At 41.0% G+C, this 19,818-nt stretch overlaps 1 protein-coding gene across 7 annotated transcripts in view; it reads right to left on the reverse strand.

The window, feature by feature from the left end:
- Positions 1–19,818, reverse strand: part of SZT2 (SZT2 subunit of KICSTOR complex) — a 98,106-nt gene that overhangs the window by 33,434 nt on the left and 44,854 nt on the right. For 6 of the 7 annotated variants that reach the window (XM_060773310.2, XM_067467935.1, XM_067467934.1 and 3 more), the window contains exons 26-43: positions 18,415–18,619; positions 17,519–17,631; positions 16,599–16,821; positions 13,948–14,101; positions 13,098–13,190; positions 12,877–12,958; positions 11,179–11,457; positions 10,838–10,973; positions 10,595–10,711; positions 9,508–9,571; positions 9,091–9,276; positions 8,388–8,681; positions 8,064–8,250; positions 5,487–5,561; positions 5,018–5,156; positions 3,151–3,259; positions 1,296–1,419; positions 741–893 (exon numbers count right to left, since the gene is read on the reverse strand). In XM_060773310.2, the coding sequence (XP_060629293.2) occupies positions 741–893; positions 1,296–1,419; positions 3,151–3,259; positions 5,018–5,156; positions 5,487–5,561; positions 8,064–8,250; positions 8,388–8,681; positions 9,091–9,276; positions 9,508–9,571; positions 10,595–10,711; positions 10,838–10,973; positions 11,179–11,457; positions 12,877–12,958; positions 13,098–13,190; positions 13,948–14,101; positions 16,599–16,821; positions 17,519–17,631; positions 18,415–18,619 (2,733 nt within the window). The remainder of the gene's footprint in view (positions 1–740; positions 894–1,295; positions 1,420–3,150; positions 3,260–5,017; positions 5,157–5,486; positions 5,562–8,063; positions 8,251–8,387; positions 8,682–9,090; positions 9,277–9,507; positions 9,572–10,594; positions 10,712–10,837; positions 10,974–11,178; positions 11,458–12,876; positions 12,959–13,097; positions 13,191–13,947; positions 14,102–16,598; positions 16,822–17,518; positions 17,632–18,414; positions 18,620–19,818) is intronic. The other variant, XM_067467933.1, reaches the window with a different exon arrangement.

Genomic DNA, 19,818 nt, shown 5'->3' on the forward strand with positions numbered 1-19,818 from the left:
TACATCACACTTGGAAAGTGTCCGACGTGTGATTCAATACAACTGCCAGCAGAGTGACCTTGTTTGCTGTGTTTCAAATAATAATAATACTTTAATGCAGCAGGTTAAACTTTTGAGCTGCTGAACTTGCTGATTGAAAGGTGGTGGTTCAAATCTGGGGAGCGGGATGAGCCCCTGGTGTTAGCCCCAGCTTCTGCCAACCTAGCAGTTCGAAAACATGCAAATATGAGCTCAATAGGTACTGCTTCTGCAGGAAGGTAATGGCGCTCCATGCAGTCATGCCAGCCACATGATCTTGGAGGTGTCTATGGGCAACGCCGGCTCTTTGGCTTAGAAATGGAGATGAGCACCGTCCCACAGATTTCGATTCGAGTAGACTTAATGTCAGGGGAAACCTTTACCTTTACTTTGATAATACTTTATTTGTATATCGCCCTATCTCCCCAAGGGCACTAAGGGCAGTTTCCAACACAGAAGGAAAAACATATGAAGACTGTGGCAGTAGTGCCTGGTCTATATCCTTATCCTAGACTTTCTTCATATCTACCCTGTCTCTTTCACTAACCCTACCTTAATTCCAGTTGCAACACTTAAATGGAATTGTCAATAGTCTGCCACCTAAAGTGACATTATGGCAAAAGAACCCACTCCATGGCAAGATCTGGGCATTCCTACATTCCATGTGGGATTCACTACAAACCTCAGCACTAGTTAGTGCTGTTCTATATTTAGAAGCTTACCACGTGCAACACCCATATTGGGCCCCATCTTGAGTCTTGAATGTACATGGATAGTGGTGCTCCAGACTGCATCACAAGCAAAATGTCCAGGCATGAACTGCATTGTGGCTGCAAGGTAGTCACGCGGCTGGTAGCTCTCCTCTCCAGGATAATCTGCATCGGGAAAAACTCTAATCAGCTAAAAAGACTTCTGTTGTTCAACGGATTGCCCAAGTATCCAGGTTGCAATTTCCCTTTCTCTTATACAAAATCAAAATAATAAAAGTTTAAGAAGAGAATCTATTGATCTTGTGCTGAAAAGAATGGGAATATAGTAAATTACAATGAAGAAAATGAAAGGGTAAGTCCAGCGAATTCTCTATCCACTTACAAGGTAGTAGTAGAACAGAGGAGGAATCTCCCTCTGTACACTGTGGGAAACCTGCATAATGAATACGCAAAGTCCTATACAAGTACCCACAGAGATGATGGGAAGACAGAAACTCCAAGCTGTAAGGCCCTCTATGAGGAAAAGAAACACAATGCACTCATGTGCACACTATTTGAAGTACCCACCATCAGTCCCAGTGCGCTGCCGGTACGTATAGGGGGTTTCGCTTTTCCAGATATCCTCCTCACTTTCAGCAACCAGCAGAGAATTGCAAATATGACTGTCATGCAGATCTTGTAGCAGCAACCGCTGAAGACAGAGGAATAGGACAGCAAAGATGGGACTGATGCTGCCAAGCCATATTCAATTCAGTTTTCTCCCTCTTAGCAGCAGCTGATAAACATGTCTAAAGTCTTGGAATCTGTACCTACTTTATATTCAAGAAAAGCATGCCTGCATGAGTGTGATCACAGCAAGTTTTATAGAATTTGGTGCATTTACATACCACCTTAAAACCCCCAACTTCCTTTATTAAAAAAGGTTGAATTCTCGGTCCTCAAAATTTCAAATCAAAAGATATATACAAAATTTTAATTATCAAGTATGTCAGAAATATTAAAAATTAACTAGGTATTTTTAATTACAAAAATGTGAGACAGGCACTGAAAGAGTTAAATGGATGCAATGACTCAACAAAAGCTGTAGTTCAATATAAGCAGGTATGCCTGTAGCTTAGTATACCTCAGTGTTAGTTGCCCTCTGTATGAGAGAGGCCTCAGTGTGAGGTAAACCTCAGTGTTAGTAGGCCTCAGAGTTAGTAGACCTCAATGAGAAGCTTTGGTAAGAGAAGCCCTAGGTTGAAGGCCTCATGTGTAAAGCTCCAGTGTGAAGGCTGCTGTGTGTAAAAGGCTACTATGTGAAGCTCCTGTGTAAGTTTAGTGTGAGAAGAGACTCCGAGAGCGAAGCTTTTTACCTGAATGAGAAAGAAGCCTAGCATGGATGCAAAGAAGGAAGTATAAAAAAATTATTTGTGTTATGGAAACTTTGTTCTTGTAAATAATGCAACCATATTATTTTGTAATAAAGAAAAGCCTCCTAAGAGAGATATAATATTGGTCTGTGCATTTTTGTTCATTTTATCACTTTTGGCTACTGCTGCTGCTAATAAGTTGCTCTGCTAAACATTTATGAGGAGGATCTTTTGTTAATAAGCCCCCTCACCCAACAAAGTATCTGTTCAAAAAAGGAGTTCAAATTTATTTAATTTATTGATCAGTTCAAGGTGGCTTACGATGATTTTTTTAATAAAGTAACATAAAACATTGACAAAAGTTAAAAAGAATAACATCACAATATTATTTAAAAACCTGATTAATATGTTTAAAACACTTAAGACAATGGGTGAAATTGCATAAAATTCCTAAATTGCACCATTTAGAACCTTCCAGAGAGCCAGTGTGGTGTAGTACTTTGAGCACTGGACTATGGCTCTGAAAACAAGAGTTTAAATCTCCACTCAAATATGGGAACCCACAGGGTAGCCCTGGGCAAGTTACACTCTTTCAGCTTCAGAGAAAGGCAAAGGCAAGCTGCCTCTGAACAATTTTTAGCAAGAAAGTTCTATGATAAATTCACTTCAGGTTGCCATAAATCAGAAATGACTTGAAGACATTCAATAAGAATCTGCCCTCCAGAATTTTTGCCTTCCTTTTCTTGGGTGCAGAGGTGGGGCATGAAGCCTTTTAAGGTTTAGGAGAGGGCAAAAATGGCCCCAGGCCTCTGAAGTTCTTCAGACTCATGTAAATACTCTGAGATTAGAAAAGATCAGAGTGATGCCTCCAGTGGCCAAAGTTAGTGTGCTTTGAATTCACTCATTATTTGCCAAAATCAGTTAAAATTGGCTGTCACCAACTTGCAGAAATACACTTTACTGGTTGAAGACCTCTGCTGTTTAATCAGTACTTCAAGCTGATTAAACCGAAGAGCATATTCCTGCCAGCTAAGAGAAAGTGCGCTCAGCATGCATGTGCTCCTACGTACCTGGTTTACAATGCGGCAGATTTCACCAACCTTCTTCACCACAGTATGGTGAAGACGCTTACATTCCCCTTCCTCATTCTGTGTTGCTTTCTCTGCACTTGTGCTGCTACTGCACAGAAAGAAAAGAGGGAGTTCTCAGAAAAGTGTTTACTTCTGGAATTTACAGGTTAAATGGATAGTATTTATCTTCCTTGTATCCCTGAATATAATTGGACAACAAAAGAAGTGATGGGACAAAAGCTACACAGGTGCTGGAGAAGAATTTGCTCGGGGAAGTATTTACCATATTTATATGCCACCCCTCTCAACCCAGAGGCGAGTCGAGGCGGTTTACAATCCGCAGTCAATGCCCCCGAACAACAAATGCAGTTAAAAACATTACATATAGTATAAACCATATAAAAGCAATAAAACAATAAAAATCATAAAACACAAGTCCTCAGCGTCTCATCACTAAAATCATTTTTCTGTTGCACTGTCCAAGTAAATTGGAGATTTGTAGTTAGCAGGACCTATACTCAGGTCATGGATATATTGTATTTGCATTCTTCTCTTCCTCTGCTGTGCCCTCACCTGGGCACAAATCTGGCAGTCAAAGCTTAGCTAAAGTCATGCTGGAAAAACTGAAATGATCAAAGGTCTGGAAAACATGTCCTATGAGGAGCAGCTTAAGAGTGGGATATGTTTAGCCTGCAGAAGAGAAGGTTGAGAGGAGACATGATAGCTATGTTTAAAAATCTGAAAGTATGCCATAAGGAAAAGGGAGCAGGTTTGTTCTCTGCTGCCCTGGGAACTAGGCCTCAGAGCAATGAGTCCAAGAAAGGAGATTCCACCTGAACATTAAGAAGAACTTCCTAACAGTCAGATCTGGTTGACAGTGGAACTCTTTGCCTCAGAGTATGATAGAGAAGAAGCTCCTTCTTTGGAGGATTTTAAACAGGCTGAATGGCCATCTGTTGGGGGTGCTTTGATTGTGCATTTCCTGCAAGGCAGGGAGTTGGACTAGATGGCCCAATGTGGTCTCTTCCAACTATGATTCTAACTAGGAATACACACAGAAGCCGGTTGCAACTCCAAAATCAAAAGTAAGTAGACTGCATAGTAAAAAGTCACATCTGCCGTCTTATTTATTTATTTATTTATTTATTTATTAATGCGCTTGTATACCGCTAATATCTCAGCCTAAATCGGCGACTCATTGCGGTTTACAACACTTAAAAAAAAACAATATTCAGTTTAAAAGCATAAAACACATATACAATACAAATTATTGGGCCACCAATAACCATCCAATGCATCTCGTAACTGGAGTCGCAATCCAAATTCATCGTCCATGATTACCAGCCCTTTAGTCATCATAATTCGTTGCAACGGATTAACCGAACGCTTGTTTAAACATCCATGTCTTCAATCTTTTCCGAAACACCATCAGCGAGGGGGCTGATCTTACCTCTATGGGGAGGGTGTTCCAAAGCCGAGGGGCCACCACAGAAAAGGCCCTGTCTCTCGTTCCCGCCAGCCGCACTTGTGAAGCCGGCGGGATAGAGAGCAGGGACTCCCCAGAAGATCTTAGGGTCCTGGTGGGCTGATAGGTTGAGATACGTTCGGATAGATAAGTTGGGCTAGAACCGTTTAGGGCTTTAAAGGCCAATGCCAGCACTTTGAATTGAGCCCGGTAGCAGATCGGCAGCCAGTGGAGCTGGTGCAGCAAAGGAGTTGTATGCTCCCTGCGCCCCGCTCCTGTTAGTATCATGGCTGCCGCCCGTTGGACTAACTGGAGCTTCCGGGCTGTCTTCAAAGGCAACCCCACGTCTTAGGAATCAAACACTAAGGGTAAGGTGAGAAGCTTTAGAAAAAAGGATGTTACCGTGTGTGTGAGTAGATTTCCACCCGGTCCTGGTGGATCTTTACGATCAGCCAGAAGTCAGGCATGAGGGGGCATCTGGGTTCCAAGTCACTCATCACTACATCTTCGCATTCAGAATCACTGCTGCCACCGTCATAGCCTGGAAAATGAAAATGTATCCCACTTTTGGTGAGTGTCTCATACAATCCACACTTGACAACAAGCAAATTGTACAAATGGGCTCTTGGGAACACCATGTTGTTCTCTTTTGCAAGCCTTTGTCCACAAAATGCTAAGATTAAGCCTGATTCAAAAGCTTTCCCACCCTGGAAACCTCAAGAAAGCTCTAACTGCTATCACTTCCAACCCAGTCCATATGGTTACATTTGTCTGATGCCAAGTTGGAAAATTCTGTCATAAGTCACCAATTATCTCCTAGATACATTATTTCTCTTCCTTTCCACAAGGACAGCCCTCCTCGTGCACTCACCTAGGAGATCAGAATCCATACTACCCTGGCTTGACACCAGGCTCTGAACCCGGCTGGGGTATTGCTTTCCACAGCCTGTAGAGAAAGAGATGAGATGTTTTTGAAAGTCTGGATCTCCCAATAATTTCCTACATATAAGTTAGAGATCCAACTGGCTATGTGCACCACAAGCATTAAAGAACAAGATTTAAACAAAAATGGTGTAAATGCTACAAAAATGCAACAAACCGGTTGAATTTATCCCAGAAGCTACATAGATTGTTTGATGCAAGTAGCCAAGTAACATAAACTCTCTAAAGAAACACAAAAACAAGACGTGACAACCTTTCAGAGTTTACAGTTTTATGAGTCTCACAGCAATTAAGTTGTTTTTAGGTGATAGAAAAATCAGTATTAAGAGTACTGCTACAAAGAAAGGAACTCTAACAACTATCCCTAGAGAAAGAAGAATCATAGAATCATAGAATCAAAGAGTTGGAAGAGACCTCATGGGCCATCCAGTCCAAACCCCTGCCAAGAAGCAGGAATATTGCATTCAAATCACCCCTGACAAATGGCCATCCACCCTCTGCTTAAAAGCTTCCAACGAAGGAGCCTCCACCACACTCCGGGGCAGAGAGTTCCACTGCTGAACGGCTCTCACAGTCAGGAAGTTCTTCCTAATGTTCAGATGAAATCTCCTCTCTTGTAGTTTGAAGCCATTGTTCCGCGTCCTAGTCTCCAAGGAAGCAGAAAACAAGCTTACTCCCTCCTCCCTGTGGCTTCCTCTCACATATTTATACATGGCTATCATATCTCCTCTCAGCCTTCTCTTCTTTAGGCTAAACATGCCCAGTTCCCTAAGCCGCTCCTCATAGGGCTTGTTCTCCAGACCCTTGATCATTTTAGTCGCCCTCCTCTGGACACATTCCAGCTTGTCAATATCTCTCTTGAATTGTGGTGCCCAGAATTGGACACAATATTCCAGATGTGGTCTAACCAAAGCAGAATAGAGCGGTAGCATTACTTCCTTAGATCTAGACACTATGCTCCTATTGATGCAGGCCAAAATTCCATTGGCTTTTTTTGCCGCCACATCACATTGTTGGCTCATGTTTAACTTGTTGTCCACGAGGACTCCAAGATCTTTTTCACACGTACTGCTCTCGAGCCAGGCATTGTCCCCCATTCTGTATCTTTGCATTTCATTTTTTCTGCCAAAGTGGAGAACCTTTGTTGTTCCAGCCAGGCCTTGAGTAATGCTGGCTTACATTACCCTCAAGTGTAAAGTAACCTATTTTTGTTCAAAGAATCCAAATAAAGCACTTAAATACAAGGGGGTAAAGAAGACAGCAACATCAAATAATGCAAACAACAAAAAACAGGAAATGACACCTAAAAGAACTACACAGCAGGTGAAACCAAATACCTTAATCAAAAAGTATTAAAGAATATAAACACAACACAGACAGTACGTGAGTATCATTTTCAGTGTTATCTTTCCATTTTTGAGAGGCTGGCTTAGACTAGCCTGCATAAAATGGAAATGAAACACTGAAAGGCTGCAGAAGTTCAGTATATAGCTGCAACTTTCCAGTGTTACAATTTATTTTAGAATACATTGGACTGTCAATGTATATATTCTGTACACACATCGCCTATCATCATTTAAAACTTTGAGACTTATAACATATAAGTTTACCAAGAAACAAACACCTCCAACAAAACAGAAAAGGCTGTAAGAAGCAGTTCCTCCCTGATCGAACTATATGTTGTGAGTCTCAAGGTTTTGAAGAGGCTTTGGTGACATATTTATGTATCTGTGCTTTTAGAACGCCACAACTGTATTATGTTATTTCAACTGCAGTTACAATTTTGGGTCTGAACATGCAAATGCTAAAGGAGGCAGGTAACCTGACCTACAAAGACTCAAAACTTTCAAAACTGTAAGTCAACTTTATTTTGTCTCATGCAAATCCTTATTCACTGTATTGTCAGATAATGCATTCAATTTCTTTCTTGAAAAGTTACAGACGGTGCCTTTCTTGAGCTTTCTGAAGGGCCCAGAATCTTAAAGATGTTAATTACATTTATTGAAACAGAAATAAGAGTGAAAAGGTTTTGACTGCAAGAGATGCATCTCTGACCTTGGTAACCAAGACAAATGTGCAAACAATTTATGCAAAGACCACAAATTACCAGGACCATGGGCAAAAAAAAAATTGCCTGGCCATGAACCATAAAGGAGTACTGCATGGTCATAAGTGCAAGAGGACAACCCTTTGCTTAATTTCCAGCCCAAGACGCTCATGTGGGTGAGGGACAACCCAGTTTGCAAAGAGATAGCAAATACCATATGGTTAGTCTAAAGTGTTTTACAAAAACTGTTATAATCTGCAGCTAGCAGTGCTGATAGAGTGCAACAATGGGAGAAGCAAACATCTGGAAAAGGCTATCCTATACCTCAGTGGTTCTCTGTGGATCCTCAGACGTTTTGGCCTTCAACTCCCAGCAGTGGTTCACAGGTTGAGAACCACTGCTAGAACTGAATTCCTGCCCTACCTGTAACCACCTGCTCAACTCGGGACTGCTCCTTACCTTCTTTTCCAGGGACCACAGAATCAGCCAGGCTTGATGCAGATGGTGTTACTGAGGGAGACTTATTACTACTCCATTTGTCAGAGGAGGAAGACAGAGGTTGTGTCTGGGTCAAAGAGGGTTCTTCATCCAGAGAGCCACGGTCTGGAGTACTGCCTTGATTCAGCTGTGGAACATCACTTGACACCTGCATCACAACAAAGAGAAGACTATTTCCAAAGACTATACAGGATACATCTTTCCAACAATTGTCCTTGCAGTTCCAAGTAAACCCCTTGAATAACTAGTGTTTCCCATTTGAGAAAGAAGCTTGTAGTAACCTACCTCACCATGTAAAGAGCTACATATGCTAAGACCTTCGGCAGCTTCCACCCCAGCCTTGGTCTCACTTGCTGGCCATGCCCAGAGACCATGGGCCTCCTCAGAGGGAAGAGAACAGGTCAAGGAGCCTTCCGTTTTGCTGCTGCTTTCACACCTTTCTTCTGTCAAGGTGCTTTCATGTGTTACTGAAGGACTGGGCCCCCCCACTGGCCCATGTAGGCGGCTGATAGAAACATAGTAGAAATCATTCCCCTCAGCATTGAGCACATAACCAGGTATGGTCATTCTCTGGAACTCCTGCAACAGAATAAAGGAGTCGAAGTGGCAATAAGTAAGCAAAAAGTGTATATTTTTTGCTTGAAGTAATCTTTGGTTGTTGCTTATGATGTCTGTTTTATTATTGTTATAATACCATTTTATGTTATCTTACACTGTTGCTATATTTTTATATGCTATGTTTTTAATTGGGCTTGGTCCCTTGTAAGCTGCCTCAAGTCTCTTCGGGGAGATGGAGGCGGGGTATAAAAATAAAGTTGTTGTTGTTGTTATTTTATAGTTGTAAAGCAAGAAAGAGTAGTATTTCTTGAGAGGGGGGCTAGTTATAGGGATCTGGGGGCTGAATAAGGGTTATGGGCAACAAAAAGCTGATGTTTTTATTTTTTAAAAGTAAAGAATGCGAAATGATGAAGAAGAAACACTCACTTACCTCACGAAACCTTTCCAGTGAATTCTCAGGACCAAACACAAACTGCAAAGGAACAGCCTCGCAGTGGCAGCTTGGGCGGCCTTGAGAACTGTAGACATGAGTAGCCACACGATTCAAAGTATCAACAGTAACTGGACTTGAATGGCGCAGTGCTGACACAATTTCATCATCCAAGAGCCAACGGATCTGAGATAGCAAAGATAATACACCATATGTGAAATAATAAAGGCTTGGCACGAAAATACAGAATAGATCCTACTGAGGGCCTGCTTCTAAGCACTCGTGTTCCAAGCCTCATTCTTGGCCAGGCCACATCCCAGAACTGATGAGTGAGATAACAAAGAAGAGAGGTGTCATGCAAGTTGTCAACTTCCTTAGGCTTACAGAAATTCAGCTGAAAGACGCAAATGGACTCACCTCTGTCATGGTAGCTTCAATGGCTTCTCTGTGTACTCCAGGAAGATTGGAGAGTGCTGGGTGCCTTGAAAAGAATGCAATAATATAAGCATCAGATACACTGGTACATAATTGATTTAATGTGCTAACGAAGGCTTACATGGCCGGAATTACTGGGTTGGTTGCTGTGAGTTTTCTGGGCTGTATGGCCATGTTCCAGAAACATTATCTCCTGATGTTTCACCCACATCTATGGCAAGCATCCTCAGAGGTTGAGAGGTCTGTTGGAAACTAAGCAAGGAAGGTTTATATATCTGTGGAATGTCCAGGGTGGGAGAAAGAACTCTTGTCTGCTTGAGGCAGGTATGGCTTTTGTAATTGGCCACCTTGATTAGCATTTAATGGGGGACATGAGAGAAGCCTTCTCACAGGATTACAAGACAGCTGGGTGTCCCCTGGGCAACGTCTTCGTAGACGGCTGATTCTCTCACTCCAGAAGCAACCAGAAGCGACTTGCAGCATGCAAACAATTAAGTAAAACAACCAACAGACCTTTTCAGGCAAACTCTGTTTTGTCTGTTTGTTAAAAAATTGTTACAATTGTCTGGTTGATACTGACACGATAGATAAATAAATAAATAAATTAGCATTTAATGGCTTTGCAGCTTCAAAGCCTAGCTGGTTGTTGCCTGGAGGAATCCTTTGTTGGGAGGTGTTAGCTGGTCGTGATTTATTCTTATCTGGAATTTCCCTGCTTTTTGAGTATTGCTCTTTATTTACAGTCCTGATTTTAGAGTTTTTTAAAATACTGGTAGCCAGATGTTCATTTTCATGGTTTCCTCCTTTCTGTTGAAAGCTCTATTCTTTCCATTGGAACACTCTAAAAACCATCATGTCAGACTACACAGAGAAGCCATTGAAATCCAGAGGCATGTGGGTGAAACGTCAGGAGATAATGCTCTGGAACATAGCTACACAGCCCAGAAAACTCACAGCAATCAACCCAATCATTGATTTAAACCATCCTTAAACATTCAAAAATAAACTTAATCAATACCCATTTATTTATTTATCATATCAGGAGCATATCAATGTATTTGAGAAATACCCATCATCCACTGCCAAAGGAATCCTGTCCAAGCTATGCATAAATTCCTCATCTGAGCGGAAGGATGAGGGCCGACCTGGGGAACGGTTGAAGGAGACACTGCTCTCAGATGTATATCTGGAAGAAGGAGAGGGAATACTCATTGGGATACATCCTCTCTTTTCAGTCTATTTTTACAAGCCATGGCTTCAGGAGGCTTAAAAATTACCCACCCACAGCCTACTTCCAATATTGGAGTCTCACCTATTGTGATGCAAATCGTTCTCCATTTCGATCTCCAAGGAAAGTGTAAGGACAAAGATATCCAGAGTCACACAGAGGTCAGAAAGATCAATTGTCTGGGGAGCTTTACAGTTCTCAAGGCAACCCAGCACCTCTCCTAGAAGAAGCAACAGATATTATTTGGATAGAAAACACTATTTTTGCCAACTTGCCCAATAACTTAGGAGGATTCGACCCCCACAACAGGATTCTATCCCCGCCTTTCCTTTGAGCATTTCAGTCTTGCAATCCATAGCAGTCTGTGCCCCCCAGCCACGCATTCCCTCCCATGCCAAACCTCAAACTCATCTATTTCCATTTACCCAGGCAGGTAGGCAACGAGCGAACAGGCATGGAACTGTGCTGGCTGCGCAGCTTCACAGAGCAGGTCAAGTGCATAAAGAGAGGTGGCATATCTTGCTCTAGCAGCTCTTGTTCTGCCAAAGAATCTCCCAGGACACTGAAGGAGTCCTCATCCTGGTTAACAGTGTTGGACTCTGACAAGGAGTCGGTTTCTAGAAACTCGTGGTCCAACCGATCTCGGTATTCCACCTCCAATTCGGGGTCACTCTCAGTGCCAATGCAGCAGGCAGATGTATTTCCTATGTAAGAACACAGAGACTGAATTTTAAGCTGAAATAAAGGGAATAATGAGGCTTAGAGGAAAATGCATCAAGTCTCTGAGATACGTTTAGCCTGTAAATAGCTAAACATTTGCTTTGCATGTTATCAGAAGCAGTCAGACAGATGCACAAGGTTGGGAGAAATTGGAACACTGGAAAACTTACCAGTTAAAGTCCATTCTCACCAAGGAGCAATGAATGGGTTTACTCCTATCCCTGCCCAAGGTAGGCAAAACACCACTAGTTTAAAACTCAGCTAGTACTGCTGTTTGGTGGTGAAGAAGGTATGGCTTAAGTTCCATATCAAGACCTGATTGCAAAAATTCTAGATTATCGCTAATCTTTGATGTATGAAGATAAACCTAATTTCTACAAGGCAACCTAAAAAGTCTTTCAAATTATTTCATAGGTTTCCCCCTAGAGCAGTGGTTCCCAGCCTTTTTTTGACCAGGGACCACTCTCCAACATTAGAACCAAAAGGATTACAAATCAGTTTTTGGTCAACTTTAGAATCGGTTTGGTTATGTGGGATACTGATTCAGAAAATTGCATTGGATAGACCACATCAGCTCTAGTTTCTGATACAGAACATATGCCATCCAGTAGTCACCATCTGCTCACCCACAGAAAATCTATTTAATAAGCCTTGGTACTATAAGAGGGTTTTGCGAGACCAGCTGCTCTCATTGCAACAGTGTAGTAACAGTGAGGCCGCGGAACATATTTATTTCTTGCGGACCACTGGTGGTCCACAGACCACAGGTTGAGAACGACTGTTCTCAACCTAGAGAATAACAATAGCAGTCTTCTTTTAAGTAGGTGCTACAAGTTGACAAAATGGAGTCATTCTGGATTTGAATGAAAGACTTGATCTTGGCAGAGAAGGAACACAATGCTTAGGAAGGAAAGATGAAAGGGTGCTGCTAATTCTAGTTGATCCATATTGGAGACTGAGGCATTACAGGTGCCTGAGTGGAGAGAGCCAAAAAGTGGGAGAACCATAGCCTCAGTCTCCAATGTGGATCTACTAGAATTAGCAGCGCCCTTTCATCTTTCCTTCCTAAGCATTGTGTGCATACAGCAGTGTTTTCTCAACCTCAGATGTTTTGACCTTTAACTCCCAGAAATCCTAACAGCTGGTAATCTGACTGGGATTTATGGGAGTTGTAGGTCAAAACCTCTGGGGACCCACAGGTTGAGAACCACTGGTATAGAGGAACAGAGGTAATGTACATAACACTGATTAGTTACCAGAAGCACTAAAAACTTTGCCATGTATGCATACTTTCTTTGACAAAAGTCCCTTTCAGAATACACAGGAGGAATCCTGTATCACTATATTATACACAATGCGGCATCATCACCAATAGTTATAGTAGTCCACAGCAGTTTGCATACCTTCATCAAGTGCCAGATCAGTTTCTGAACTTTCTACATCTTCATTGCCTTTCCCATCTGCATGGTCCCGTGAAGCCTCCTCCTGAACAGGGATGACAAGCCAATTGAGCAAAACATACAAAATCTAAATAGTCTGTCCTTCCCTTGTTTATGTCTTAACAGTCTTTAAGCCCCCCCCCCCCCAAAGGCATGGAGTCAAAGATACAATCATAACTCCTTACCTCTTTTTTGGCAGAAGGAGGACAATAGAAGAAATAATGAGGATTAGATGGCACTGGTTTAAAATGCAAACTGCCAATCTCCAAGAACTTCTCCTAGAAGAGAATGGAGGACAGAGTTGTTAGAAATATTAAAAATTGACTAGGTATTTTAAATTACAAAAATGTGAGTTCAGTACAGAAAGGGTTAAATGGATGCAATGACTCAGCAAAAGCTGCAATTCAATATAAGCAGGTGTGCCTGTAGCTTAGAAGCCCTCAGTGTTAGAAGACCTCAGTATGAGGTAGGCCTCAGTGTTAGCTCGCCGCAGTGTGAGAGAGACATCAGTCTGAGAGAGTTCTCAATGTGAGAAGCCCTCAGTCTGAGAAAGGCCTCAGTGTTAGAAGTCCTCAGTATGTGGGAGGCCTCAGTGTGAGAAGCTTTGGTGTGAGAAGCCCTTGTGTGTGAAACTCAAGTGTGAAGGCTGTCACGTGTAAAGCTCCTGTGTAACTTCGGTGTGAAAAGAGGCTCTGTGAGAGTGAAGCTGTTTTAACTGCATGAGAAAGAAGGCTAGCATGGAAATAAAGAAGGAAACATAAATAATTTGTGTTATGGAAACCTTGTTCTTGTAAATAGTGCAACCATATTATTTTACCACAAAGAAAAGCTTCCTATGGAAGAAATAACATTGGTCTGGGTGTTTTTAATCACTTTTGGCTACTGGTGATACGTCACGCTGATGCTCTCTTATATATTTATGAGGAGGGTCTTTTGTTAATGAGCCCACTCGCCCAACAAGAGTGAAAGTGGTATATCTGGTAGTTATAAGCTTAATTTCTAAATGCATCTGAAAACAAGTGTTTTCACTCTTACCTGGATGATCCTATGCAGATCAGTGTGGCTTGGGCAGGGCTGGTTGCTATCTAGCAGTGAGAGCGGGAACTCTGGACAACAACTCCGGCCAGGCTCCTCGGAAGGGGAGGTATGAATCTGGGAATCTGGCTCACTGGACTCCTCTGTCTCAGCACTATACAATGATAAATATAAGAAAGATAAATCAGTCAAGAAGAATCCAAATGTTCCAATATCTATCTCAACAGCACCACATCTTCCTTCTGTTCCATTAGTAGCAACCCACATGCTCACTCTACCTCATAGTTTCAAAAAGTACCAGTGGATTAGAACTCATCATGGACAGTTAGATATAGAAACAGGTATCTCACAATATTTATTGGGACAGGTGTCTTCTAAAGAAGAGTCCATGATAAGAATCCTACACCAATCTAGGATTCCTCAAACAAATCTCAAAACCATCTCTCAAATGATGCAGAAGACTGTTCTGACTGAAAGACAGGAATGTAAAATCAGCTCTATTTAGCTCAAAGTGAGTGAAAGGTAACACAGGTCCAGAGTCCTGGCTTATTAATATGGGGTATTATACTCTTCCTATCGAAGTTTTCTATGTAAGCCCATCCACAATGCTTACTTCATATATATATTATAACCTTTGGAGCTGAAAAGAATTGTAAAAGTGCAAAGTCCCATTTAAGCTTTCTGAGGCTAATTTGATGGAGATTTAGTTCATTGATTTTTAGAAGAACTGGGTCATGAAGAGATTAAGAGGAGGATCAATGGATAAACCCCTTAAATACTGATCAATATGCACTTATTGATTTGGGCAAATGAAGACAAAAGGATGAAAATCTGCTGAAGGCTAATATAAATAGTGAAGGAAGTTGATTTTTTGCATTAGATAACAAAATTGCTCTGGGATTTTCTAATAAAGCTAATGCAGTAAAATAAATATATACTGTAGTTTAATGTGTTCATTACCACTTTGAAAATCAATTTGTATTGCTTATTATGTTGATTTACATACACTTGTAAATATAAACTTTGAAGTAGCAATATAGAGAAAACAAGCATTGATTATGTCTCACTCACTATTAAGTATTACGTATGGTATATCCTCAGTAATGAGAGATAGTGAAATCTATCTGACATTTGGGATTTTTAGTACTTTCCACCAAAACTCTCCAAATATTTTAAGTGTAGAAACTAAGTACCATTCTTACAGCTCAGGGGTCATCAATTTAGGGGGTCAGGGTCTCAGTGCCACCCCTACAGGACCTTGGAAAGCTGCTCCAGGACCCACAAAAACTTGCTCCCAAATATGTCTAACACCCGGTCAGGAGAATGAGGACACATTCATCAAAATTTTGGCCCAGGAGAGTCTTTCTTCCATCAGGAATTGAAGCGTTAGTCAGTCTTCAGTTCACATCCTTTGGAAAAAGACATTCTCTGGGCCTAGGGCATCTCATAGGGCAGTGCCTTCCAACCTGTACTCCGTGGACCACAAGTGGTCCACAAAAACTAAAATATGGTGCACAGCCTCACCATTACTACACTGTTGCAACAAGAGCAACTGGTCTCATGAAACCCATTTATAGTGTCAAGGCTTATTAAATACGGTTTTCTGTGGGCGATCAGATGGTGACTATTGGATGGCATATGTTCTGTATCAGAAGCTAGAGCTGATGTGGTTTATGCAATGCAATTTTCTGAATCAGCACCCCAAATAACCAAACTGAATCTAAAATTGACCAAAAACTGATTTGTAACCCTTTGGGTACTAATGTTGGAGTGGTCCCTGGACAATGTGGTCCCTGGTCAAAAAAAGGTTGGGAACCACTGCCATAGGGAGAGGAAATTGTGAAATTGCCTTCCACAAACACCAAGAGAGCACATTCAGGATATTTTTCCCATAGCAGCATTGCATCCTGGAACTGCAGCAATATGGATACTGCAAGCTCACTGTACTCATTTGAAAGAAAGAGAGAAAAGATCCAACATAATCAGCAACTAAAATCCTATTTTCAAATGTTTTTGCAACCATTCCCAATGCTGTCATTACCCTTGCTCTACATTTGCTGTGAATGTGTTATTCCATTCACCATTCAAATTTTTGAACATGCCTACACAACAATCTGCAACTTGGGACCTCTGCTGGAATCCAGGGGGACACAATTCTTAATAGGGTCCCCTTAGCTCAACATTGGGGTCATGAAAATTTTTGCAACAGTACGTTTCTGAATGCCACCTAGACATATACAAAAATCTGTTAGCAACAGAATGCAGCGCTCACAGTGGACTCCACAGAAAGTGCTACAGTTGTACTCCACAAAAAAGAAAATCAGCCTGTTTAGCACAATTTGCAAGTGCTGATTTATTATCAGTAAATGTTGGATTTTTATACCTATTGTATATACCTATAAACCTGGGATTGCATAAAAATAACTCTGTCTGAAAGGGGTTGTGAGTGGGAAAAGTTTAAGAAGCCTTATGTTTGAGGCTGGTGTAAAGAGACGATCCAGGATAAAGTCATCCATTAGAACAAGCAACAACTGACGATACAGTCAGGAAGAAGAGTGGAAGTTCCATCAAGATGCAAAAACAATTTAATACAGGCTAGATTCCCCAGGACCTCATTCTTATCTCTTTATACACGATAATCTATATCCCACCTGGAAGAAGAGGCATCCTGAGTTTGGGAAGTTTGTACCACTTCTCCCTCCGATAGGTTGAGAGAGTGCTGGTGGTGCTCACAGAATGATCGCACATGGGTGCACAGGGTAAGCAGGAAGCTAGTGATGTCTATCTCCTGCAGAAGCTCCTCACAGTAATCCATGGCTATGAGTAGGTCAGGGCAGCTGATATTGTGACCCTGTTGCAGGCTCCTGAACAGTCCTATGGAGAATGAGATACACGTGCCGTGTGGTCATACAGATGAAGCTAAGAAGATGTACTTAGTTTTCGACCTATGAATGCTATATGGCTTGGATCCGGGTTATCTGAAGGACCTCATCTCTTTTTATGAGCCTGTTAGAATACTAGAGGGCCTTCTCTCTGTCCCATCACTCTCTCAAGCTTTAGTATAAGCGAGGGGGAAGGCCTTTTAGTGGCTGCTCCCAGACTCTGGAAATCCCTATAGAGTACAGGATGGCCCTGACTCTGCTTATCATTGGTAGTCAGACAAAAACATTCCTCTGCAATAGCATGTACAAACTGAGTAGAAGCTGGCTTCTGTGGATGGCACAATTGGGATTTTGGGGTAGATATAGAGTTTTAAGGCATTTTGGTTAATGGTTTTAAAGACACAAATTATTAATGTTTGGTTTTTATATTAATATTTGAATGCATTTACATTCAATTAATTTGCATCGCGTCAAATTTATTGTTAGCCTCCTTGAGTCCTTACATTGGGAGAAAGGTGGGATGTACATAAAGTAAATAAATAACAACTATAAGCAACAGAAATGACACACCTTTATTTAAAACAAGAGAAAGTATCATAAGTTGGTTGAGACTCACTTTTACACCAAAAAGCCCCTTTAAAACAAGATCTTTTCCCACTTCTCCCTTCCAGGACATCTCTGTTCCTTACCTTTCACATAGCACTGATGGGAATGTTCTTGCAGCAAGGTGCAGTAACTCACCAGATCCTTGTGCTTGGGATCTAGCCAGGGAGCACTGGCAGGACGTTCTACAGACTGGCTTCTGAAAAACAGGTGCATCAAACAGAATGACAAAGAAAACAATAGCAAAATTCCTATAATTTAGAAAGTACCACCCAAGTGCTCTCTTCCAATCTTACACTAACCTACCCGTATATACTCAAGTATAAGCCGACCCAAATATAAGCTAAGGCACCTAATTTTACCGCAAAAAACTGGGAAAACGTATTGACTCGAATATAAGACAAGGGTGGGAAATGCAGCAGCTCCTGGTACATTTCAAAATAAAATACATACCAATACAATTACATTAACTGAGGCATCAGTAGGTTAAAATATTTTTTTTGAAAAATTTCATAAAACTGTAATTTAAGTTAAGACTACCCAACTCTGATTAAACCGTTGTTCTAACCTTTTTCAATGTAAATGTGCTTACGTATCCTTCCAATAATAATAGAGTAAAATAATATATGTAAGAAATAGAGTAAAATAATAAATGTAATAAAATAATAGATTAAAATTGTAAATGTAATAATAATAATAATAATAGAGTAAAATAATAAATGTAATAAAACAATAATAAAAACAGAGTAAAATAACAAATAACTTTGACTCGAGTATAAGCCAAGGGGGCTTTTTCAGCCTAAAGAAAGGGCTCAAAAACTCAGATTATACTCAAGTATATATGGTATTTATTATCCCTACAGCACGGCCAGTGTCAAGTCAACTGTACACGGTCTTAACTCCATCTCAAAAACCAGCCTTTGCAATAAATAAATAAAATACAGTGATGCCAAGCTTTCTGTGTACTGCAAACTGACTTCACCTGAAAAATATATCTCGCAGAGGTTTATCTGGCCTGGGGCTGGTCACCTGCTCCCGAAGCAACTCCATAGAACAACTGTACACAAAGACAGGGCAGCGGGCACGGACACTGTCCCCCAACTCTGGCTGAGATGCCTGACGGCTGAAAGATATGCGTCCCTCTCTTCTTGGTGTAGTATCTGGATCTCGCATCTCCTGCCCAATCCCTGCAGATGAGATAATCCAGGGAATGGGAAACCAGCTCAACCACATAACCAAAATGAAGAGGGCTAACCCTAACCCTAACCCTTTCCCCCTGTCAAAATACTGATCTCAGTGTTTGAATGCTCTCTTAGCATGCTTGGTGCAAATCACAGATGAGGGCATTCTTAATAGCTTTTCCCAGGCTCTGAACCTTCTTCCTTGTTGTTCTTCCATCAGTAAATGGAGACCTTTGTATTCTGACAGACATTTAGGAAGTTTCTTATAAGGAAGATGGTTTTAATAGTAAGTTGTACAGATTTGTTTAATGGATACATTCAAAAAAGCTTTTATTTATTCTTTGTATAGAAAATTTAATTATAATGTAACATTAACTCCTGGATTTTTGAAAACCCATATATATTTATATGCATTCATTTTAATTTTTACAAACTGCTTTGAGTTCCTGTTTTGCCATAAAGATGGGATACAAAAAAAGCATTAAAATGATACGGATCTGAAAGATCTGACAGATGCAGGTTTTCTTCTGTCACCTTGCAGGAAGATGTGTCTAGCTACCATTTATTCCAGCTAGTGAATGAATTCTTGTGTCAGACAGAAGACTAGATAATGTCACTTTGAGAAGAAGTGTTATCTTGATAATGTCTGTTAAGCAGACAACGAATGACAGATTAGCATTCACTCTCACCATCAATTCAAGAGTGGGGAGAACTGGTAATTTGGGTTTTTCACATATATTTATTTATTTATTTATTTATTTGCTTTGCTTATATACCGCTGTATCTCAAGCCCGAAGGCGACTCACGGCGGTTCAAAAACAGTAAAAACAGTAGAAACAGCAGTGGTTCCATACAACATATAACAATTGACTTAACACATTATCCATAAATTACCAATAAGCAATTACAATGCACAATTATTACAAAAAACAACCGTACCCAATCTTCTCATCATCCAAGCGTAGTCCAGGTTCGTCGTCCGTTGTTCTATTCCTATGTTCCATTACATATATTAGGCCGAATTGGAGATTTGGCTCTTTCACAAATTTTAGGCCGAATTGGTAATTTGGGTCTCCCTTTCCCATATCTCCCCCTTCCAGTCACCACCACAATGGGGGCCCTCTGCCCAGGACACATCCCTCCCCTAGCTTGTCTCTACTCCTTATCTTCAAACCAAGGTCTGAGTGATGTTCCCTGATTTAATA

The sequence above is a fragment of the Anolis sagrei genome, chromosome 4 (genome assembly GCF_037176765.1).
Source record: "Anolis sagrei isolate rAnoSag1 chromosome 4, rAnoSag1.mat, whole genome shotgun sequence".
NCBI classification, from domain to species: Eukaryota; Metazoa; Chordata; class Lepidosauria; order Squamata; family Dactyloidae; genus Anolis; species Anolis sagrei.